The sequence below is a fragment of the Lytechinus variegatus genome, chromosome 14 (assembly GCF_018143015.1).
Source record: "Lytechinus variegatus isolate NC3 chromosome 14, Lvar_3.0, whole genome shotgun sequence".
NCBI lineage: Eukaryota > Metazoa > Echinodermata > Echinoidea > Temnopleuroida > Toxopneustidae > Lytechinus > Lytechinus variegatus.
The window spans coordinates 29,034,572-29,060,368 of NC_054753.1; the positions used below are offsets into that span (position 1 = coordinate 29,034,572).

General features: G+C 35.4%; 1 protein-coding gene and 1 long non-coding RNA gene across 2 annotated transcripts; one reads left to right on the forward strand and one right to left on the reverse strand.

Moving 5' to 3' along the window:
• Nucleotides 1-1,782: 1,782 nt before the first annotated feature.
• LOC121427350 lies at nucleotides 1,783-7,042 on the forward strand. Its single transcript, XR_005971683.1, has 4 exons — nucleotides 1,783-1,881; nucleotides 2,768-2,851; nucleotides 3,111-3,329; nucleotides 4,336-7,042. It is a non-coding gene; the product is annotated as an uncharacterized LOC121427350 (long non-coding RNA).
• Nucleotides 7,043-9,743: 2,701 nt separating this feature from the next.
• Nucleotides 9,744-25,645, reverse strand: LOC121427479 (zinc finger protein 362-like). Its single transcript, XM_041623895.1, has 4 exons — nucleotides 25,600-25,645; nucleotides 13,573-13,781; nucleotides 11,684-11,744; nucleotides 9,744-11,290 (listed from the first exon to the last, which is right to left on the reverse strand). Exons 2-4 carry the CDS (start codon nucleotides 13,648-13,650, stop codon nucleotides 9,870-9,872), a joined length of 1,560 nt encoding a protein of 519 aa, XP_041479829.1. The 5' UTR covers nucleotides 13,651-13,781; nucleotides 25,600-25,645; the 3' UTR covers nucleotides 9,744-9,869.
• Nucleotides 25,646-25,797: the final 152 nt, after the last annotated feature.

Here is a 25,797-nt window from a genome sequence, read left to right on the forward strand (position 1 = left end):
TCCAAAAAGTGGTAAGTATATAATCAATAAAAAAAACAAAAAAAACTTGTGAGCTTCATGTTGTTATTGTGTACTCCTGCAATAGCCATGTCTTGACAAGAAATTGAACCCCCATAACCAATATCAACAATACATGCTGGTGTACGTGTAAGTTCCTACATCCAAAAGATTGCCAATCGGGAGAGTTGAGGACTATAGTGATTTCAGTTTTTCTTTTAATTCCACTTGTGGAATTTTGTGCGGACTTTCATCAAACTAATTCTCAAATAAATTTGCCTTTCATTTTTAATGTGTAGAGTTGTCCATTGTTACACACAGATAGATTTCCCTCCCCCGAGAAACTATTCCCAGCTAATCCTACATGTAAACTGAAGATGAAATATTAAAAGCACTTTGAGACAGAAGCAATGTTGAAAATATGGGAATATTTCAAGGTGCTGCTGCCATTATTCAGTATATAATGGTAAACAAATTTGGAGATAAACCTAGACCAACACAAATTCATTCTAGAAAAAAGTCAGAATTACATGTAAATTCCCCCTAGAAGTACTGCAGAGTAATGATTGAACTTTTTAAACATGATTTCGTTATTAAAGAATAAGCTTAACTATTCTATTGTTTTCTTTGATATTGAGAGACACTCAATAACAAGTTGCTGTTTATATAGTTTATTCATAATGACTTATGAAAACACTTTTTTCACAAAAATTCATTTTTTTTATATTTCCTTTGTTAATCATAATCAAAAAGAAATCTCTAATAAATTTAATAACTCAATCTTAATAAGATTGATCTGTTTGATTGATGTCAATTTTGCACATACACAATAAAAAAACATTCTGGGATGCTGTAGGGGAAAAAATTAGCTTATTGATAACTTACTGTAGTTAACAAGTTCATAAATATATAGGTTTGATATAGACATGTGGAAGGACACTACATGTAGGACAGATGAACAGATTAGGCCAGTTGCAGCACTTGCCCCATTAAAGAATTGGCATATTATAAAGATTTAATGTAACAGGGCATTTCTTCTCTCTCAAACCTTCTTCCAGCAGGGATGGGAGGTATCATTTATATCAATAATGAATTGATCTTTGAAAAGAAGTATACTCTCTTGACGGTCTTAGTATTTCAGGGATAAACCTGGTGATCCCTTCTTGCGGTAAATGGTATATTGAATTGGCGATGGTTTAGTGCGTAAGTAAGATTGTGAAAGCTTCAATTTAAGCCTATCACTTTTACACATATGAAACATGTAACAAAATCAACAATCAATACTACACAAAACAAATACTTGACAAACCTGTTTTGGTCGCTGTAAAGTGGTAAAGCTAGTAAAATTGGTCAAAAAATATATTTCATGGAATAAAATATTTCACTGATGTCATCATGGAAACCAAGGTTTGGATTGAGATGTTGAGTAAACTTTAGTTTGTGCTTTAGAAAGAGGACACAGATTTAGAAGGGGTAACAGGTCATTTGCTCTTGCGACGATTGCTCTTCCCCAAATTTCTCTGAAGATGAAGTTGTGATTGGGTTATGGCTCAGAATGATGCAAGGATTAAGGTTACAGTATGGCCCGAATTCACGAAAAACCTAGCTCCTGGTTTTTGGTAGTTTAAACCCCCTCCTGGTTTAAACCCCGAGCTGGGTTTTTCATTTGCGTTTCACAAAAGAGGTTTAAACCCCGAGGGGGTTTAAATGCGTCATAAAACGTCATGAAACGTCATATTATTTAGTCTGCTCTTAGATATGGTTTAAACCATGGTTTAATTTTACGAGCATGCGCACTTGAGGAGTTTGTGAAAAATCCGTGAAGCGAAGAAAATTTTTCTTACGGTCCTGGACCTGACAAGTGGTCTTCTTGATTAGAAGTTCGTAAGTATTCTTCTTTGAATTCGTAAAAAAAATTCCCGCTTTCCTTCTCTGGAATATATTGATACGTTTTAAGCAGTTATATGAAATTGGTAGTGTTGTTTTTCATGATTGCGAACGAGGTTTTGGTATTGACAAGTCCAGACGATGCACTTTATCGTCGCGTGTGTATTGCCACAGTCCCATCCGTGCATTTAAGTGTTGGGATATTTTGTCGCTGTGTTGTTGAACGAATTGAAGCCAAGGAGCTCAGCCGCGGCCGCGGGCCGGGCTTAATTCAAATTGTTTTATGAGCTTCACGAGGATATTTATATTATTATGCCATCTATATCTTAATTTGTCAATGTCAAGATGAAAATGAAATATCTAAATCTATATAATTTTTGTACTATTTGGTGCATTTTAAGAGGAGAAACTCAGAGTCAGAAAGAATTTTTTTTTTCAATTTGATTTTGAATTTGCCTTGTTGACTAAACTTCGTAGGCCTACTAAAAAGCCTAAATTGCATTTCAAATTCAAAATATACATTTGTAGATCGAGATCTACCTTTTTGCTTTCAGCACAGGCCAATTTTTGAGGCTGTAGGAATATTAAAGAGTTGATTACTCAAATTTCAAAATTTGGTCTAACTCTAAAGTCTTCACTTGCAAATAGAGAAAATAGAGCCCCCCCCCCACCAAAAAAAAACAGATTTAAGTTAAGTCGTTAGGCCTAGGCCTAATTTTGAAAGGCATATTCCAGTTTCAAACAAATTATTACAATGTTTTTTTATTTATTTATAAATTTCACAGTGTTTACTCAGAGATTTGCATTTAAAAAGTGATAAACCAATGAATATTTTTTTTTTTAATGAAAAATTATTTTTTTTAATTTGACCATTGTTTCACAGAATTACATCGGCATCAGAGGTACCATACAGTGTAGGTCTCTATGGATTATCTCCATCTTCTTCACAGCTTTAAATTACTAAGAGGTATGATTATTAATTTGATTTACATTGTTTTGATTTGTTTAAAAGTATTATTGAAATGATTCAAGATATCGAACATGAAATATTTAGACTGAAGAAATGAAATGGCTTGAATGTAGTTTTTGTTAATCTCAGGAAGTAAATTAAGATTGCAGTAATTATGTTGGCAGATCAAATCTACATGCACATGTACAGTTTGGAATGATTATAAAGATCACAAATTAAAAGAATTAAAAATAATATTCAACTCTTCTGCATACAGCTACCTTTCCCAAGACATTGTGGGCTACATGATGCTAAAAATCCATCGAAATCGTACAAGGATGGGCCATCTCGAGATCAGTATCGACTGTCAAAAGAAACCGTCACCAATATGCTGGAAGCCGAAATGAAGAGGGACACACAGCTCAGAGGATAGATCAACATCATCAACTTCCTGTTTATTTGCAGGTGTTGACAACTCTCCATTTTTATGCAGTGGGTAAGTAATTTAATTTTTCATAAACGATTATTGAATGTTTCTTGGCACTGTTAAATCTAAATGACTGAGATTGTTTCTATAATTTTAGGACTCCAGATAAAGCTGATGACATGACAATATCTAGAAATCAGAGAAGGAGCACATAAATAAGAGTATCATTTCAGCAACAGTCAATTACCTATGAATTGCATAATTTAAAAATTCCAAAACTACCACAGCAGTAGTGAGGCTCTGCTTTTACAACTGTTATGTCAGGTTAGAGTTATAAATTTTGCCATTAACCCGTGGTAGAGCTTCATGAGGTTCACCAAACTTGTACACAAAATTTTGAAATTTTGAATATAAAATTATGCTAATTTATGCAAAATTTATTCATGCTAATTTATGCAAAATTCATAATCACAAAAATGCTTCTGTATTTGTAGACCAATTTTGATTTTTTTTTTCATCCGTCTGGTAGAGCTACATGTACATGAGGGTCCCCAAATTTCCACTCAGACTTTTGAAATTTTGACTAGAAAATTATTTATGTTAATTTATGCAAAATTTATTCATATTTCACAAAAAATGCTTCTATGTCACTTCTCTATTAATTTCAATTCTGTTTCCTCAATTTCTGTCACAAATATAATTCACTAGTGACGACTTGGCTGAAATTAAAAATTGATGGTACATTGTTTGGGTACTGTACAACCCAATTATTTTTTTTTTACTTTTAATCAAAAGATGTGCAAAACTTCAAGTTAAAAAGTCATTAAAGCATTGGGAAAAAAATTATTCAATAGTTGTTTTTGAAGTCAGCACTGCTGCTATATTGAATCGCATAATGATGGCGAGACTGCCAAAGGCGTTCCACTTGTTAAAATATATTGGAGAAAATTGTATGATATTTGTACAAGATGAATATTCATTGTTTAACATCTGTATGTGCTTCAATGAAATGTTTTTAATTACCTCAAAACAATCACCTCACCCATCAACCATATGGTTTGTTTTTATTTTACAGGATCATTTTAAAAGATGCATGGTGATGAGGCAGCAATATAGCAGTCATCAATGTGTCAGAAGCTAAAGCAAGAAGGAAGAGGCAATACATGAAGATTCCTACAAGAGAAGAAGTTGAAGCAACTCGGAGACAGTTCTATCTAACTGTTAGATTTCCAGGAGTGAAAGGTGCAATTGATGGGACACATGTCTACATCAAGAGCCGGGGGGGGGGGGGGGGGGATTGGGCCATATGCTTCTTATATACCCCTTCCAACTTCATGTGGAGAGGAATGCCTATAACAATGGCAAAAGCATTAAGAACATAGAAACACAGAGTTCATTCAAATTTATGAAGAATACTTTACTTCTTTATTTGTTAATAAATTGATTATTATAACCCTGTGATTCCTGCAGCTTAGCTTCAGCAACCTCTCTTTCTTTATTCAAAACGTCCATTCGTAGTTTGTGCTCCTCCAAGCTCATATCGTGTCTTTCAATCTCATTTCATGCTCTTTCAATCTCATATCATGTTCTTTCACTTTCATCTTGTACTCTTTATTTATGAAGTCGAGACCATGTTTCTTCCATTGAACTTCAATTCTAATGGCATGCACTTCTACCAGCTCAAACTCTTCTGACAGATGATTCTTTTTTCCTTGAGATGGGTAATTCAAATTCCATTTTGCAGAACAAAGGTTTGTGGTATTGCTGCAGGGTTAAAATTCAATATTGAAATGCATTTAAGTACATAACATATAGTAACAGTACAGTTGTAAAACACATACTATAAATCATGTTGTCAAAGATGTATGTTGTTTAACGTACTGGTAACTCTCTACTTGATAGGTTCAGCTTCTGACACCAATGTACATTGTGTTTTCTGATTGTTCTCGGAACCATAAATTGAATTTTTGAAAACATTAAAGACTTAATTATAAAAATTTCTTTAAAAACAGACAACAATGCAATGCATTCAATTTTCAGTGCACAGTTCATTGAATTGCTTGAATCTGGTAACATCCATATATTGAAGCCCTTTTCATACTTCAAATGATTCACCCTCCCAGTTCAGTTTTATAAATCCCTCTTCACCTCTAAATACCTTACTACATATCTGTAGTATATTCAGATTATTTTGTGTGTACCAGTGTATTGTGCATCCAATTGATCTTGTAATTACATGTACTTGTACTTGATTTGGGGATCATGTTTAATTTGCTACAGTATTTAACATCTATTTCAACTACTTCTGATATATATATGAGTCTGGCCAAAAAATATTCTGGCAGAAAGGGTCAATGGAAAAGGGAAAAAAAGGCATGGTAATTTTAATGATACTAAATTACCTTGAAGTGGAATGCGATTTTGAAGAAATTCCACCAGTCTGGGAATGTTTCCTTGATACCTCAGACAAATGAATTTGTAGAATTTGTCCTTGTTGTGAAAGAAATAGATGAACTTCTGTTCTTTTGCAGATTTATAAATATCAACAATGTGTCACATTCATCTCTGTTGGGAGGGTTTTATTATTTTGTTTCAAGGAAAGTGATGAATACTCTTGATAACGTAATTATATTATGATTTGGGAAGTATTTTGAGAGGTCCACTATGTGAGATAGTTTTTATTAAAAAAAGCTTCAACTGGACATGGAGTTTTCACATTTGCAATCATTATTTGTGTATTAATTGCAACAAGCATAAAAAAGAAGAATGACCTTTCATTTTGTGAGGATGCATTTCCTAATTTAAGAACTGTTTATTTCAATAGATTATTAAACATATTTTTGTTTCATAAAATATTTAAAAGATAAATGTTCTTTACACGGTTGATTTATTGAGATATGTCTTTCAGTCAATGATGGATTTGAAGTGGAGGGGGGGGGGCAGGATGTTTGATTAGGCTTTATTTAAAGTTCTTATATGCAAGAGTATTTTCTAATCATGTATTACAATAAGGATTAAGAATGCAATTTTGTAGTGCTTGCTTCAAAGGATTTTCTCTAGTAGGAAAATTGTATTCTGCACTTTTGTTATAAGTACCCCCTTATATATATTATGGGGGGATGTCAGATATATTGTGAAAAATATTCACTTAGAATGGGAAAACGAAATCAGAGTAGATGCACTTGGTTGTTTGAATTAATTGGAGAATTAAATTAATAAAAAAAATCACTTTAAAAAATAAAATCTATTTTTTTATCAATGTCAACACAGTTACAAAAAATAAGCGTGAAGAGATTGAAGTCAAAGTAGATGCACTGGCTTTGCTAGGTGTTATTGGAAGTTGATCTATACATGACCTGCAATGTATATATATATATATATTATTTTTTTATTTTTTTTGGGGGGGGAGAAACATTGTTCATTGGATTAATACATTACATGTACATGTATTGAGAATATTATATGCCTATAGAATGTACACTCTAATGAATTTGACATTTGAAAATATTTCCATTATATTTTTTTGCCAAGGTATTTTGTTGTACAATCATTAAGACAGGAAATAATTATATGCTTGAATATTGAAATTTTCATGATTTCTCTATGTACACCGCCTTGAAATATTGAAATAAAAAAATAGCTAACTTTAAAATGTTTAAACTGCTTTGATGTAAGATGCTTCTTATTACAGGTTTTCTGTTGAAGCATTTTTGAAAGAGCAAGGGGAGGGGGTGACAGAGAAAAAGGTAGTAGGATGGTGAATGTGTGTGCAGTAGCGTACCTAGGATTTTCCACAGGGGGGGGGGGCAAAATCGTCCGCAAAAAAAAATGATAAAAAGGGGTCTTCAATCACAAAAGGATTTCGTACCAGAAAAAATGGATAAAGCAAAAAAAAAAAACTTCTCGTCGGGGGGGGGGGGGCAGGGATAGGTCCCTTGCATGGGTTGTGACTCGTCAGGGGGGGGCAGTCTGCCCCCTGTAGGTACGCTAGTGTGTGTGAGAGATATAGAAAGAAAATGAGCGGTAACAAGAGAAAGATTATGAGAACAAGAGAGAACACTTCATCACTTTCACTTCAATATTGTTTAACTATTGAGAAAAGTTTCAAATTGAAATGAGAAATAGAAATTGAAATAATTTATTTTGATAAAAAAATATTCAGGAAATATATATGATAAACCTCTATTTTTTTTTGGGGGGGAATGAAATAAACTTCTAATTCTAGCTACAACTACCCCACCCCCAAAAAGGTTATCTTTCCAAAAGTCGGGTCATCTCGTCCCAAATAGATGTTTTATTTCGATTTTGAATGATCTTGTATTTTTTACCATCATAAAAGAACTAAACTATTTTGAGTAGGGATTTCAGCCAATGTTTCAGTGATCCACAAATATTTATTTTTATGCGTGCTAGAGTTATGGGATGCACTTTTGATTACCATTAACAAAATAGAGTCAAGATTTAGGGAATAAATCAGGGCGGTCTCAATTTTAAGAAAGGAAAATAAACAAATTGGAGGATAAAGTTTACTTCAGAAAATTTTGGGACGTGTTCTTTCTAGAATTTACATTTGAATTTATTTTTTTTTTGATATGCGATGGAACTGGATTCAAAGGTCGTTTCGCAATTTTGATTATGACGTAAGAACAGCTGATCGACAATCTTTGTTATGATTGTTGTTTTTATACTGAAAAAGCATTAGAAGACTATGGAAGCTCAAAAGTGCCACCGAGATGTTGAGATAATTATCTCGGGAAGTCGACATCTTGATAGCAAAAGATAAGATGACGAGATCCTGGATCTCATCATGTCGACATCTTTTAGAAGAGATGATGAGATGACAAGATCCTGGATCTCATCATGTCAACATCTTTTAGAAGAGATGATGAGATGACAAGATCCCGGATCTCATCATGTCAACATCTTTTAGAAGAGATGTTGAGATGACAAGATCCCGGATCTCATCATGTTGACATCTTTTAGAAGAGATGATGAGATGACAAGATCCTGGATCTCATCATGTTGACATCTTGTAGAAGAGATGATGAGATGACAAGATCCTGGATCTCATCATGTCAACATCTTAAGAAGAGATGTTGAGATGACAAGATCATCTCATCATCTCATCATCTTTTCTACAAGATGTCAACATGATGAGATCCGGGATCTTGTCATCTCAACATCTCTTCTAAAAGATGTTGACATGATGAGATCCGGGATCTTGTCATCTCATCATCTGTTCTAAAAGATGTTGACATGATGAGATCCAGGATCTTGTCATCTCATCATCTCTTCTAAAAGATGTCGACATGATGAGATCCAGGATCTCGTCATCTCAACATCTCTTCTAAAAGATGTTGACATGATGAGATCCAGGATCTCGTCATCTCATCATCTCTTCTAAAAGATGTCAACATGATGAGATCAAGGATCTCGTCATCTTATATTTTGCTATCAAGATGTCGACTTCCCGAGATAATTATCTCAACATCTCGGTGGCACTTTTAAGCTTCCATAGAAGACCCATATACTTTTCGAATATTGGTTGCCGGACGACTGTACGGGCATGCGCGTTGTTAACTCTCAGCTCAGCCTCAACTAAACTTAGCGATCGAGATCGTAGACATGCAAAATCAACAGCTTATTTTCATATTAAATGCCGCTTAACACCAAAAAGGCAAGTTTTAAGAGAAAGCGATCTGATAAGATACTACTTAATCTTGAAACTGATGAAGTAATTATATTCATACTTCAAGTTTCATCGGGTAATCTTTATATTACATCTGTTTGTTGTCATTTTCTTTTCAGCCGAATTAAATTTATTCAATGATTAAAAACATGACATCGATGTTTACGGATGGGACCGACATGAGATTATCGTCGACGCGCAGACGACCGCAATGGTTGAGACAAATTTTCATTTTTATTGCATTTTGTGATGTATATAAAAATAGCGGATGTACAATACAATTCGACTCATCAAACAATGAATACGTTTTTAATGTACTTTCATTTCATGTAATCGACTGAGATTGCAAATTTCGGTATTTTATACCCCAGACTCTGGATTTTCGAACCCTGTTTGCCGTGGTCAGCAAAGACGTAGCAGACAACATACGCTCTACTGAGCATGCTCAGAACCGTGGACTAAAATAAAACCATGGTTTAAACCATGGTTTAATTTTAAACCATGGACTAAAGAAACCATCGTTCGTGAAACAGAGAGGGGGTTTAAACCCCCTCGGGGTTTAAACCATGGACTAAAAAACCTAGGAGGGGGTTTAAACCCCCTCGGGGTTTAAACCTCCTTTGTGAATTCGGGCCTTTATGTTTGGCTAACATATCAGGGAATAATTTTCCTGGTATCGCATCGCAATTTGCTCCACATTTTTGAAAGACTGCTATGCATAACGTCTTTTGTATAGCATATTTTTACATAGGACTGTACATTACTTAGTTGAGTTTTTCTCTTGACCAAAAATGCTATTCAAATTTGTAAAGCAAAATTATTCCCTGCATATGGATTTGCATTAGGAGCAATTGTTGCAGGAGCAAATGTCCATGAACATTAGAAGGACTATGTCTACATTGATGCTACCCTTGGAACCCTCATCTGGCCATGTTGTAGACCGTAGAAAACACCGGGTTGACACCGGCTGGTAACGACATGGGAAACCCAGCAGCATTATGGAAAGCTGGAAGGGCTGAATGTATGGTTGTAGAGATGTTGTGTGGTAACCCCATAGTCTGGCTGGTCATGATGCCATTGGTATGGGGTAGGTGAGAAGCTGGTATGCTGGTGCTTGGCCCTGGGGTTTCACTACCCTGTCTTACCTCGTGCTGCGGAGCTGCTGGTGGGGGCACGCTGTAGGAATTGCGTTCCAAGGTTGCGTTGGGGTTGGAGATGACACTCACAGGCGGTAGCGGCATGGGGTTGTCGATGCCCGATGTGGCAACTTGTTGCTGCTGTTGATGTTGTTGCTTCTTCTTTTTCTTCTTCTTGGGCTTGAACTCTGGCGGTGGATTCGCATGTCCGGCTACGTTGATGTGTGGGTTGATGGCTGTCACAGAGTTGGTGACATGGTTGATGATATTGATGGCTTGGCCTACGATGTGGGGGTGTTTCTCCATGTGCTTCATTAAGTACAGCTCTTGAACGTAGGACTTTCCGCACACCCCGCACGAAAAGCGCTTCTCGCGCCGGTTGTTCTCGTGGGACTGCGTGTGGTTCTGCAGCACGTCCGGATCGTCGAACGCACGGTAGCAATCGCGGCATTTGTACGGCTTGTCCTTGTTGTGCCGCCGCCAGTGCTGCTGTAGATTAGACAACTGGGTGAAGGATTTCTCGCAGCCTGGCTGATTGCAGCGGTAAGGCCTCTCTCCTGTATGTATACGTGTGTGCTGCTGGAGATGTGAAAGCTGCTTAAATGTCTTTTCACAAAAAGTACAATGGTATGGCTTCTCATTCGTATGCACCTTCATGTGCTGCGTGACGTAAGACGTGCTTGAGAAGGCTTTTCCGCAGTCTTCGCATTTATAAGGTTTACCTTCTTTATGTGAGCGACCATGAAGCAAAACATCTGATTTGCTATAGAAAATCAGCGGACAAACTTTACACCTGTACTCCCGTGTCTCACCTACGTCGTCTAATGTAGGACCGGGCCGTATTCGTGGCTCACCCGGTAGACCTGTGTGTAGATGTGGAGGCTGGCTGTTGCGCGACTTTGACCCTGGTTTCCGACCTCGCTTCCCGGACCCTGGACCTGACGTATGCGAGGTGGCTTGAGTTGTGGTAGCTTGACTAGGTCCAGGTTGACTGTGAGACTGACTGGTAAGCATGCTAGCACCATTGCTAGGGGATTGTTGATGGTTGTTCAGAGATTTTTCATTCTGCTGGTTGCTTTGTTGTTGTTGCTGCTGCTGTTGCTGAAGTTGCTGCTGTTGTTGTAGGAGTCCAAGATTCATTTCATGTGCAAGTTGTGGTGGCAGTGGGAGAGGAAAGCGTTCCATTGCTTTGGCTTGATCAAAAGCTGGGGGGAAAGTCATAATGCAAAAAGGAATTTGTATATAATCCAAGATAAATAATTAATCATGAACAGTGTAATAACATACACTGTACAAGTCAATATTTTATAACAACATAAAGAGATGTGGAAAATCAAAGAACAATGGAATTATCCAACAAAAAATGAACATTTTTAGAGAATTGAGAGGTAAATTGTAACAACTTCCTGTTAAAAAAATAGTTTTGGGGACATGGGCTGCAAATTCTTAAGCTTTTTTTGTGTTTTTTAATATCGTAACCTTAAATATTTTCCCTGCAGAATGAAAATTGTGAATGTCAATCATGGATTTTACATTAGAAAGAGATAAGGTGGGGGAATTATCATCAACAACAAAATGCTTTGAAAAAAAACACTCACCTCCCCTTTCTTGTTTGGCATTTACAAGATGGGGTACTCGTATTGGAAACCTTGACGCTTGCTGTAATCAAAGATAAAAGTTGTGGTAAAGATGGAGATAATCATTTTGAGCTGTAAAATTGCTTTATTAGGAAGAATGCCACGAGTTTTGAGATGCTTTATAAACAGCCTTTTACAATCACTTTGAGATATTTTCCTCCATTACTTTAATTTCCCAACTACAACTGAATGTTTACATGTATCTTCAAGAAAGATTTTAATAAGATATATTTAGTACAGCTCTATAATTAGAACTGTATAAGTTTAATAATCTAATGATTATAGAACTGCTAATGATTTACGACAAAGTTTTGTTTGTCACTCTTGGTACAATTCCAAGTCAAGATTAAGAACAGAATCAGGGGTCCGTTGCAGAAAGAGTTGCGTTTAAACAAGTCAAAAAATCAATCGCAAGTCCCAAATGCGTGCTGTTGATTGGTTGAAAATCAAGTTGCGCATGATTTTTAGAGTTGCAATTGATTGCAACTCTTTCTGCAACAGGCCCCAGGTACTACATGTACATTCCTCTGCCAGCATTCAGAAATATACTTGCATATTTTCTTCATTATTAAATCCTTCTTTACAACTTTACATATAGACAGTAATGGCTGTGAGGAAACAATCCTCTTCATTCAGTTTTGAGGCTTTCTTTTTATTTTAAATACATTTTTTTTACATCATTCATGCAGACATCTGACCGAATTCCTTTCATTCAGTAACCAGATGCATGCAACTGTACATGCATGACAATAATGTCACAAAGAAAATACAGACGAAGTATATTTTCTGTCTTCACAAACTGGTGGTGGAGCTTCTTCCCATGCATTGAACATGCACTGCTGATCTGTTGTCACTCAATTTCATTCGAATCCATAATAAAACATATTCTTGAGTTTGTTTACATGTACTGATCATCAAAACCCATGGATTTTACATGTTGGGCACCAGTAACACTGCATCATTTCAAGTGGGAAATAAAATCATGATCCTTTATTTCGTGTTTTCACAAAGTGAAAAATTGGAGTCTCACTCTGCTATGCCAGACAAAAATGTTCCATCACATAACTCAGTCCAACATTCTTTAATTAACCTAAAAAGAGTACTTGGAAAAGTAAAGGACTGAGCAAAACCTGATCTGAGCATAGGTGCTGCGTTTTTTTCTACGTACATGTAAGGCAGAATTGCATAAGTAAATATGGCAAAATTCTTAAAGGGGAAGTTCACCCTGAAGAAAACTTTGTTTTAAAAATAGCAGAAAAAATAGTAAAAAATATTGGTGAAGGTTTGAGAAAAATCCGTTAAGAGTAAGAAAGTTATTAGAGTTCAAAGTTATGGATTTGTGACGTCATAAACGAGCAGCTGCCCCATGTGTTATGTAATATAAAATGCATGAATTTCAAATTTTGTATGGTTCCTGATGACTTAATTTTGTTTTCTATTCATGATCGGGTGTGAAGTGATTTGTCTATTGATATACAAAAGGTACAGTGAAAACCATTTTCAATTTTCTGAGAAAATGACATTTCATTGATTTTTTACCATTCGCTATGTAGGAATGCTGCTCGCATGACGTCACAAATCAAATAATTGAAATTCTAATAACTTTTTAATTATTTCATGAATTTTTCTCAAACCTTCGGCAATATTTTTTATTATTTTTTCTGCTATTTTTACAATAAACTTTTTGTCAGGGTGAACTTCCCCTTTAATGATCAGGCATTTAACAAAAAATCAAAAGCATTTTAAAAAATGCAATGCCTATTCACTGTAAAGAACAAAGGAAGAAATTTGAAAAAAAAAACCTATTCATAGCTAAAGAAAAAAAAGGAACAGTTGGCATCTGCGCATACCTCCATGGAATCCCTGGCCCATATGTACGCGGTCTCCAGGTTTGCGGATAGAGAGGAGGCCATGCTGTCTTCACTCATCCTTCATACAACATCAGATGAAGAGAGTCCAAATACTGCATCCCCTTTGTTACACCCAGAATGGAGGAATTGCCAGTACCGAGGAATTCTCATATACAACGCATGGTTGCAATGACTGCATCAAGCTCTACCTGGATTTAACGAAAGATAGAAAGTGTAATTGAAGCAGAAGCTTGAATTGGTAGATCGGCCATCTTTTCAATGTACACTGTAGTAAAGTATGATATCAGTGTAAACAAAGTCTACATATTAAATCATTTATTCACTGCAGGGATGCCTGCCTTTAGATCAGGGGAGTGTTTCATCAACATTTTCATCCAACAAGTTGTCAGATCTGACATCTTTCTCTGATGTTGATTGGCTGAGAGGTACTGTTACTATGGTAACTGTCGGATAAAATGGGACTTGTCAGATAAAACGTCCGGACAAGTCCTTTCATGAAACGCCCCCCAGGACTTTCTCCCATTTCCAACATCCACATAACACCAAAGTATGAGAGAGTGACATCATTTTTTTCTATTTTTGCAGTTCAGCATTTTTTTTGTAGAGCATGATGAAGTACTTCCAAAACACCCCCCCCCCCAAAAAAATGGTGTAAATTGGTCCATGGGGTCTCAAAATCCCCACTGGCCTGGTTTGAAATGTTCTGAACCAGGCCAGCAATATATTGACCATGTGGCTAATTAATCTTGGGCCCCCACAGCTGATTCACACTAAATTTGGATTAAGTGTGCTTGCCCTCATGCCCTGCCTAGCTAGGTATGGTATGGAAAAATGCTGAAATGAAATGAAAAGTAGGGGTTGTAAACTTGTAACATCATCACTTAAAGGAAACCAAAACCCAAGATGAGAAGCAATCTTATTGCAAAGAGTACAATATGAGGAACAATTTAAAACAAGTTTCATCAAAATCGTTGTGAAATAAACAAGCTAGGACGTTTAAAATTTTTGGTTGTACTTTCAATGGGGATCCTCAAAGTGGCAAACCTGCTTCAAAATGGCTGATTTTGTGGACAACTCTCCATTTGTTTTGTACTGTGAAACAGCCGTGAAAGAAGCTCTGCTGAGTGTACCGGTACCGAGGACGAACTTGTATGATTCTCTTGCTTTTGCATAATGCGCAGCGAGCATGCATATGCAAATATCTCGAACAAGCTACCGGTATATATCAAGGTCTCATCATCATCCTTTTTCCCCGCACGGTTCGGATCTCCTCTGACAAACACGCAGCGATTCAATGATAAAGGGGTTGTAGCAGTCGTGAGAAAATAAGATCGAATGCACGAGAGTGCACACGCCGAAGCTAACCCGGTCGGAAGTGGCGGGAAATTCAAAAGGGCTATCCAACCCACGTGGACGCCAGGACCAATTGGACTAGACTTCTTGACAGCCATATTCAGCTTCAATTTTATTGGAAATCTGACTCAGTGTTACGCAAACACAAACTGTGAGCTCTAACTTATTCTGATTTGTTAATATTTTGCACACTATAAGGTAAGATTTTACCGATTTGACGTTTATATTTATTCACTCATTAGCACCAATAGATAACACTAACCACCATAACAAATCAAATAACAAATGTGTCTGTGATTTATCAAAATGGCTACTTCTGCCTCCTCTGGCGAGGAGGCGTATGAAGATTATGCTAGCGCGATTTATTATCAATCGCAAGAGAGAATACGCCCACCATCGCCTATGGTGGCTGACCGTGAGGTATTTAGTGATCAAACTATTACTGAAGCTCGAGAAAATACAACAGAAGAAGAAGGAGAATGGTATACTATACCAAAGAAGGTTCGAAGTAGTCAAAGAAAGCCTAAAAGAGCAAGGATCAGCACCATTAATGACTCGCCTGTAAAACAACAACGGTTGACCATTATCGAATACCCCTTTCATAAACCCCATTAAAATGAATTAGGCGGCTAATAGCAGCATAATTTGGTCGTAAAATTGGAGGAGGACAAGAGTTATCCGCATTACTCTGATGCTGCTATTATCCGCATAATAGCAGCATCGGGACAAGATTTTGAGTTTATGAACGCATTTCCAAATAATGCGGATAATTGCCATGGTGCGGTCACAAGGTCACCCTTTTCCAACACAACCGCATCGGAGGGGGCGTGTCCAGTTGTCATGGCGATTATCCGCCTTTTTCAGGACGGGCGCTCGTAAAAATAATGCGGCTTATTTTCGGAGTTTATGAACGCAATTTTTATTGAATTATCCGCATTACTCTTAGGCGGCTAATTGGAGGATAGGTTTATGAAAAGGGTATTAGATTGTACAACGCCTACTAAGCTTGTTGTACGCAATCAAATGGGAGGCTGAATGTCACACATTCGTACCGTTGCACACAAGACGTACCATCCAAAATGTACCATTGCACGGCCTTAGGAGGTGACGTCACAATGCGATTTCATTGAATAAGGTAACAATGCGCGTACAGCCCGCTGGCTAAATGCGCAATGCTGTACAAGATCATGCGCGCTTGTGGGCCCGGCTTGTGGGATTTTGCTTTTTGCTTTCAATATTTTTGCTCCCTTTTCATATATTACTGGAGGGAAAAACTCTCTTGTGTTTTTTCATATTTTCGCTAGATTCCGAGGCGTTGTACAACACAAATAGCGAATATTCTTATTCGTGCAATGGTGCGAGATTTCGCATTCGGTGAAAGAAAGAAACGCTCTATTCAACTCGGCTAACGCCTCGTTGAATAGAGCATCTTTCTTTCACCTCATGCGAAATCTCGCACCATCGCACTCATGCCTATTCGCTATTTGTATAAGGTATAGAATCAAACGTAGCTAAAATTAACCCGATCAAAAGGGCAAAATTTCTAAATGAAAATGTAGGGCAAGTGCAAAAGATTGAAAGAGGAAGAAATGATTTAAAATTATGTGCAAAAACCAAAAACAAGCAGAAAATTGAGGTCAATGACAGAATTTGCAGGAATAGCAATCAAGGCAGATTGGTACAACCCAGATAAGAAGAAAAGAAAAGGAGTTATAAAGGTAAGTACTGATATTGAAGACGAAGAAATATTAGAAGTATTGAAGAAGGACAAGGTCATTGGAGTCAAAAGGTTCAAGAAAAGAATCGACGGGGAGTTGCAAAACACCCCATCGGTTCTTTTGACCTTTGAGAGAAGAGAGGTGCCCAAAGAACTTTATTTTGCATATGAACGTTATGAAGTGTTTGACTATGTTCCTCCGCCACCTAGATGTTTCAAATGCCAAATGTTTGGACACGTGGCAGATAGTTGCAAAAACAAAGTACGTTGTGTGCGATGTGGAGAGGGTCATAGTTACGATGATTGTCCAAACAAAGAGACTCGTAAATGTTGTAGGTGCAAACAAAACCACTTGGCAGCATATCTTGCCTCTTTTGATAAACAAAGAAAAAAGACTACAAAAAAACATTTCGATAAATCACCGGTACCTTGGTGGAACAGAGAATGTTTTAGAGCATCAAAAGAAAGAAATAAAGCTAAAAACAGATTCATGTATAAAACATTTCTTTATGAGGATTTTGAGAAATACTTGATTAAAAAAAGGGAGGCACAGGCAGTTTTCAGAAAAGCAAAAAGAGAATATTGGAAAAACTACTGTGCCAAACTTAATAGAATGGTAAGTATAGGTTCTGTTTGGAAAAGGATAAAAGGTATAAAAGAAGGTTGTAAATCTAAGATACCTGATTTGATCATAAATAACGGAAAAACTATTGCTAAATCGGCAGAACAAAAAGCACTCATTTTTCTTCAATGTTTTAACCGTATCAACTCAAACCTAGACAAGTCAGAAGTAAACAGGAGAAAAAAGATTGAGAATATAATCATGAACAATATTGAAAAGGTAAGTACTGATCGAGAAAATGTACTAAATGACAATTTTAACATGAGTGAATTACAAGGTGCTATTAATGAAATCAAGGACACTGCGCCAGGTAAGGATGATGTCCAAGCAAAAATGATATGGAACCTTCCAGATAAGATAATTGATATTATGTTAGATTTATTTATTGAAATATGGGATAAGAGCTTATTGCCATATCAATGGTCAGAAGCTATACAAATTCCTATCCTAAAAAAGGGAAAGGATGCTTCCAATCCATCATCTTATCGTCCAATTTCCCTTACACCATTATTATGTAAATTGATGGAAAGATTGATAAAAAACAGAATGAACTGGTATATAGAGAAAAATAATATCATCACCCCTATCCAATCTGGATTCAGGAAAGAAAGAAGTACTACAGATCAAATCATAAGGTTGGAAACGGATATTAACAAGGCAATGATTAATAGAGAATATACAGTCGTTGTTTTCTTAGACCTACAGAAGGCCTATGATTTAGTATGGAGACAGGGTATAGTAAGCAAAATATATGAATTGGGATTTGATGGTAGAATTTTACGTTGGATAAATGCTTTTTTATCTAAAAGAATGTGTCAAGTGAGGATCCACGACCATCTATCTGTACAGCAAAACGTTGAGTTGGGAATAATGCAAGGAAGTGTAATAAGTCCTTTATTATTCAACTTTATGATTAATGATCTGCATAAAATACAAGATATAGTAGAGATTTCAGTTTTTGCAGACGATATATGTTTATGGTTTTCCCACAGGAACCCCTCTTTCATTATAAAGAAACTGGAGACAGCAGTTGTTTTAATACAGGAATGGTGTAAAACATGGGGATGCATATTTCCTCCTCCAAATCTGTAGCAGTTACTTTTGGTAGAAAAAGACTTAAAATTTGACCTAAGAATCAATAATGAAAAAATTCCAATAAATAAAGAACACAAGTTCTTAGGAGTATGGCTTGACTCGAAACTAACCTGGTCAAAACACATAAAGAAGTAGTAGTAAAATGTAAAAAAAGACTCAATCTTTTAAAATGTATAGCTGGCACCGATTGGGGCCAAAAATCTGACATCTTATTTTTGGTGTATAAAGCAAGGCTCGACATTAGCGGTGGCCCGGGGCCACCAAAAATTCACCTCGGGCAACCATTATTGAAAAAATGTTAAGTTTTGGTGGCCCGAATCGGGCAACCAATAATTTTCAAAGTAGCGCAATTTTTCTCCCGATTTTGCACGCATTAATCAACTTTCTACAGTTGAAATTGCAAGCCAATTCGTCATGCGCCATTTTTGTCAATCTACACACAAATACACACACACAAAGATTGCATAGTCATGACAGTATGGAGGCCTACCACTGCACTACTGCAGCATACAGTATATATTCAGCCGGCTGCGCCGGCCGTCTGGCGTACGTGAGCTTGCATGCATGAAACCACTGCAGCTAGCTATGTAGCTAGCTGTGCGCTAGCAGACTATTCAGAGCTCTGCGATACAAAATGTTACTGCTAAGAAATCTTCCACAGAACTTTGAAAATCTACGTCAAAGTCACATTTTACACCAATGAAATGCCCTTCTACAGTCCATATTACTAAATCTTGATTATTAGCAAGCATTAAAAAGAGGAATTATGACCTCTCTTTTGACTCAAAAAGTCCGATTTCCAAATGCATTAATACACATAAAACTCATAGGTGAGTACATCACAGTCCCACGTGTGCATTTGTATGTATGTTGATATTTTGTTTCTTTCGAAGCTGTGTCGTTTCTAGCCAAAAATAAACAGACAGCTTCTTTCTTTTTTGTTTATAAATGACTTCTTAAACCACTCTTAAAGGAAGTAAATATTTTGGGAAGGCATTTCATTGATATGAAATGTGAGTTTTCTATCATTTTGTCAAATATAGGAAGGACTTTTCTCACTGTTTTTCCAGATATAACTTTTGCAGTTTTCTTATTTTTTTTCTTTCATTTTCTTTATAGTGACTAAACCATTTATACCCCTTCCCATTGAATATGCCTGATTAAATAATATGTTTCTACTGAATAATAATAGAAATAATTTTCCCCATTTTTTTATTAATTTTGTCTTATTCATTTTTCTTTCATTTTCTTTTTTTTCCTGTTCTTTTTTTTCTTTCCGTTGTATTTCACTTATTTATTTTATAATTTTTGTTTTCTTTTTTTCAATATACAATTCTAAAAATTATATTTGTTTCCCCCTTTTATGCATTGTTCTAATTTTTCAGCATATTTTTCTGTGATTTTCTCCTGCTATAATAATACCTGGGAACAATACAATTCTTTTGTTCTCTTTCAATCATTTCATATTTACAATGATAGAACAATTTATATATTACCAAAAATCAATAAGCAAAGTAAAATAACTGCAAGCACGATTTACATACAAGATGCAAAGTGGAACTTAGTGGTAGTGGCTGCAGAATTAATATTTCAGAAATTTGTTTTATTCATTTTTAATTATTGTTTTTCTTTATATTTTTCGGGCCACCAAACTTTACTAACGGGCCACCAAAAAAAAATATTTGAAGGTTTTGGTGGCCCGAATGGGCCACCACCAAAAAAAGTTAATGTGGAGCCTTGTATAAAGGTTTAATTAGATCAGTAATGGACTACGGTTGCGAAGCCTATGACGGAGCTTGTGGTAATCTGAAAAAGAAATTAGACTCTATTCAATATCAAGCCTTAAAAATTATCACGGGAGCAGCACACCAAACATCGTTAAATGCCCTACAAGTGGAATGCAATGAAATTTCACTACAAGCGCGAAGAAGTATGTTTGTAGATAAATATAATTACTACCTAAAGGCGGCAAAAGAAACGCATCCCACAAAAAGAATACTATTGCCATGTTGGCAGTACGAAATAATCACAGGAAAAACAGGAGAAGGTCCGTTTGTCAAAAGGATAAGAAATCAAATAAATGATGATATTGAAAAACAGGTAGACTGTGCTCCAAGAAGACGTTTTTGGCACTACAAAACACCTAATGTTTCTACGATTATCAAAGAACACATTAATAAGAAATTCACATCACCGATAGAGTCTAAAACATATGCTAATGAAATAATTACTAAGAAATGGTCCCATGTCCTCAGAATCTATACAGATGCTTCTAGGTTACAAGATGGAAGAACGGGTTCAGCCTTTTACATACCGAAGTTACAAGTAAGAAAAAAGTTTAGATTATGTAAAGTAAACATTATGAGAGCTGAATTGTCAGCGATTATTATGGCCTTAGAATGGATAGAGGAATATCTTCCAATAGCAGTAGTAATTTTATCTGACTCAAGTTCTGCTTTAGAAGCCATAAAAAATTTCCAGGAAAGTAGTATGATAGACAGTTGAAATATATGAAAAATTAATGATAATAAATAGATTTGGAATAGAAGTGAATTTCGAATGGGTACCAGCACACTGTGGCCTAGCAGGCAATGAGGAAGCAGACGCTTTAGGCCATGCGTTTTGAGTTGGGCCCATTTCCGTTACAACTCAAATTTTCCTCGAAAATCGCACCATTTTATACAATTGTATTTTTTTCTTATGTTTGACATCCTTTACCCATAAAAGTATATATATTCTGAAAGGAAATTGTCTGAAGAATTCAAAATTGCAATCAGAAAAGGCATAGGGTAATGTCATAAAATGTTAAAGGTCAAAATATGTGGAAAACTGTGAAAAAAACATACTTCCCAATAAATCTGAGAATCAGATAAACTTTACTCCCTATAGGGAAATAATCTACATATTTCAACTCTTTAGAGTGAGACCTTTCCAGTGATATATAACTTTTTGGGGATAACTCTACCAAAATAACTGGGCGCAATCATCTCTTAAGACCAAATTTCACATCATAATTTTTGCGGGTAAATATGTATCAATGCTTGATTTACCCCTAAAATATTAATTAGTCTTGCCTTTAGTTGCATAAATACACTTGCAAACACTAACCAGTATATCATAATAAATTTACTGTGGTTATTATGAATAAAAAATGATTTCATTTGACTCAAATTGTGGGATTTGTCACCTCTTGGCTCAAAGACCGGTGGACCACAGGTTGACAACTGAGAGTCAGATTTAACATATAAATATAGGAAAATGTGAATGAACAATGAAAAGTTCTCATTACTGCTTAAGCTTATTTAAAATTAGTGTGAACAAAAACAACTGACAAGTTATAAATAAATCCAGACACCTGGCAAAAATACTTTATGTTATTTTAGAGTGTTATTCATGTATTTTAAATATACCCTCTTGCTCAACATTCTGGACATGGTCTCTTGGTACTGGGTCAATTGAATGTCAATGCACAGAACATATTTCTATGGGTACATTTGCCTCTGTTTAGTTAAATCTTTGTACCAGTTTCATTCTCAAGTAGTTTTTTGTTTAGTTTTTTTTTGTAATTTGGAAAAATATTCTCTGAACACTTTTGTGCCAGCCAAATATGTGTCATTTACTGATTTATAGAAGCAGTGTGATGTAACATTAAGAAAAAGGTAAATAGAATCAGATGAGGACTTTATTGCAACAAACAAGTTTTCATTAATTAAAATTGCATAAAAGGTGTATTTATATCTATTATGTTACCAGAGTAATCTGAAGATTCTGACTCAAAGTTATCACTGTCAGTCTACGCTGTCAATATTGAAACCATGAGGTCATGATTATTAAAACAATAGATTGATTTATCTCTGAAGCCTTTAATTAGTTTGTGCTTTTCTTTTTGAAATTTATGCAGCTTCTAAATTTTATTAAGGTGTAACCCACAACTGTATTTTATCTCTCCTCATTTCCTATACATCAGACAGTCACAATTTCAATCATGTTAATTTCATGTTTTACATCAATTAATTATACTAATTAGCTTAATTAGGTACCCTTTAAACTTAAAAGTTCAAATTTGACCCACTTATGATTGAAGAATAAGCTAGTGAGCCCCAAAACTATTACATATTTAGGTACTGTGATGTTACACATTTAGTTTCTTAATGAAATGAAAATTTATGCTCCCCTCGTCATGCTCTAATGGCCAATTGATGTTACATAATTGCTAATTACTGGTAAACGAAGTAATCTCAAGTATTTCTTTTTCTTTTCAGTAATTGGTATAAAGATTCCCTTTAATATGATACCAAATATACCCACGTAGCACATGTATTTCAAGTTTTATACCATTAATTATTTCTGTGCTTGTCGTGCAAATGTAACGATACCACCTATTTGCGGGCCCAACTTAAAACGCATGGCCTTTAGCAAAACAAGCGGCTTCAAAAAATAACATTGATGTTTACATTAACAAAAACAAACAAGAATACTTGAGTGAAAGGTCAGATTTTTATAAAAATGAATGGCAGAGTTCATGGGAAAACATGGAGAAAGGCAGGCACCTTTTTAACATACAACCAGAGGTGAAATATAGTTGTATTATAAAAGGTTTTTGCAGGAAAGATGAACGAATATTGCATCAATTCCGTCTTGGTAAATGCAGATTAAATTATTATAATTATATAATGAAAAAACACGATACAGGACTTTGTAATAATTGTCAAACTCATGAAACCATAGAGTATTTCATGTTATTATGTCCTTTATATGCCAGACAAAGGGATCGACTTTATCGCAAATTGAAAGTTACGAACCCGAACCTAACGACGTTATTCGCCAAAGAAGAAAATTTCCCGGCCATTTTAGCCTTTATAAAAGGCAGCGGAAAATACAACCAACTCTAGAGAATATATAAACATACATATATGTACATGTACTAATACATGTGAATACATGTACCTGTAGGCCTATATGAGGCTGTTGATTATTTTGTTGTGTGTATATATTCAGGCTTATTTTTTAGGCTGACGTTAAAGTAGTATGTCGCATAATAATGTATAAATGTATATATGTAAATAGAGAGGAGGTGGAAAAAAAGAGAATTAAAAAAAAGACAACAAAACATTTATATCTGGAGATTCTATTGGGAATTCCATATAGATACCATTTTTTTTCTTCTGTTTCTCTCGGATTTTTAATAAACAAAAGGTACGGCAGTACAGCGCTTATAAATGCTTTCGAAAGACACTTTATTAAAACCAATAAACTAACACCCACATCCATGAAAGGAAAACACAAGCATGAGTACTAACTGTTAAATGTAACAAACAATGTTTAAACAAAATACTCATAAGATTTGAATACTACACAACGCCTTTCCTCGGTGAATCTATATCTCACACACAGTGCAATATAACAACATCGAAGGTCGAGAGCTGTACAGGGGAGGGTGAAATCCCTCTCGTTTAGCCTGGCGGAAATCATCGGATATCGATGGATAGCGCCACCTCTACACTAAACTCAACCAACCAACAACACAATATTTCAGCTTTTCCCTATTATCTTTAAAATTGCATATTGCCTCATTCTGAGCATAACATATGTAATGGGAAAATATAATTCACACCACATATGTCCAGGTCAGGAGGAGATGATGTGAAATATGTAGATCTTAACAGCAAAAGTTTTTAGGATGGATGACTGGCATTTAAAAAAGAAATCCCATTTTCTTTGAGGATTTGAAGAGAAATAATGTGAAGACTGACAAAAAAGTAACATATCATGTCAAAATCCAAGAGATGGCTGCAAAAAAAAAGAATGAAATCAGGTCAATTTTTACCATTTCCCTGCCATAGACATCCATGTTTTTACTTTTTAGCTGAAGTCCAAGAGCTGTTACAAATTTATTCTTGATGCCCAAAACTTGTCCATAAAGTGCCAAATAGGAAATTTGATGCTCTTTTTGATGGTATGATTTTTTTTGAAAATCAGATCACATTAAAAAATTGCAACAAAGTGAAACAAAATTTGTGCCAAACAGAAATTTTATTTTTGTTACATTGTATATATACATGTATATAGTGAATGATTGTATTACCGACAGGCCTTTTAATTTCTGAACACGTGCATCGTACGCGTTAGAAAATAATTTCATAAATTGAAAACTTTGCAACATCTTTCCAAAGGGAACACACATTCGGCAATACAATTCAAAATATTTCACATGTGAAGAGGGCTCTGACTGGAAGCGATTATCGTAAAAAGGAAAAACGATTTCGGCAAAATTTTTACATACACTGGTATAATTTGTGTATTTATGGTGAAAATTTGGTGAATTTAATGTTTGGTTTGATATGATTGAATTCATGAAAAATGTTCTGTAATACGATCCACTAGTATACCCAGTTGTTATGTGCCCAGACAGGTTGTGTGTCCAGACAATCAATTTTAGAATGTCATTTGGAAAAATTTAAAAGCGAAGTTTCATCAATTTCTAGTACAAAATGTTAGTAAATATTATAAAGAACAAAATAGAAGATGATTACAACTATTGAATTAATATTTTTAGTGTAATCCAAAGACAAAAAAGAATGCTTCAAAAATAAATAAAGTGTCCGGACACCCGACCCCCCATCCTAATGTAATGTACCATACCAATTTTACCATACCTTTTTCCCCTGGCCCTGAAAATGAAATTGACCCGTTTTATTATTCTTTTATGCTGACAGTGAAAGTGTGGCTTCACCTTCAGACACCCTTTAATTTATGGCGATTTGACTTAATTCAAATTTATGAGAGTCTTCAATTTTCAATAAGTTAAATACAGCCTTTCATGAATTACAGTCAACAGTGTACACGTCTTGAACAGACAGGTGGGAGCAAAAACACCAGCCACAAGCTCAGCTTCAGTGCTAGTGCAGACAAGTGCCAGACAATCCACACACAGCGAATTCACCCATAAAGGCCATACACAAATACACACACTTACGGTACACACAAAAAATAGCGTACAATTATAATGCCAATATTACCAGCATCAAGCTTTGCACCGAGGAAAAAAAAAAGAGGTCGGAGACTCCGAGCGGTCGACTCGGACATAAACTTGCAGGCGTTCTAACGAATGACATCCCATTTTATTCAACAGAATTCACTTTTTTCACGAATCTATTCAGATAACACACATATCTTTCATAGCCATTGAAAAGAGCGAAATATAAATCTCAAATTTTACCTGATTTTTCGTTGTTTTTAGGCCTTCATTTTCAATGGTTGCTTCGTAATATAAGAACCAGAAGAAATAGTTTTTAAATTGTAAAATGAACAAATCATGAACAAATAATATATTTATGCATTTTTCTAAATTTAAAAAGTAAATTTAGGTACTTAAAATTGTCAAAATAATATATAAATTATTAGATTATACTAAATA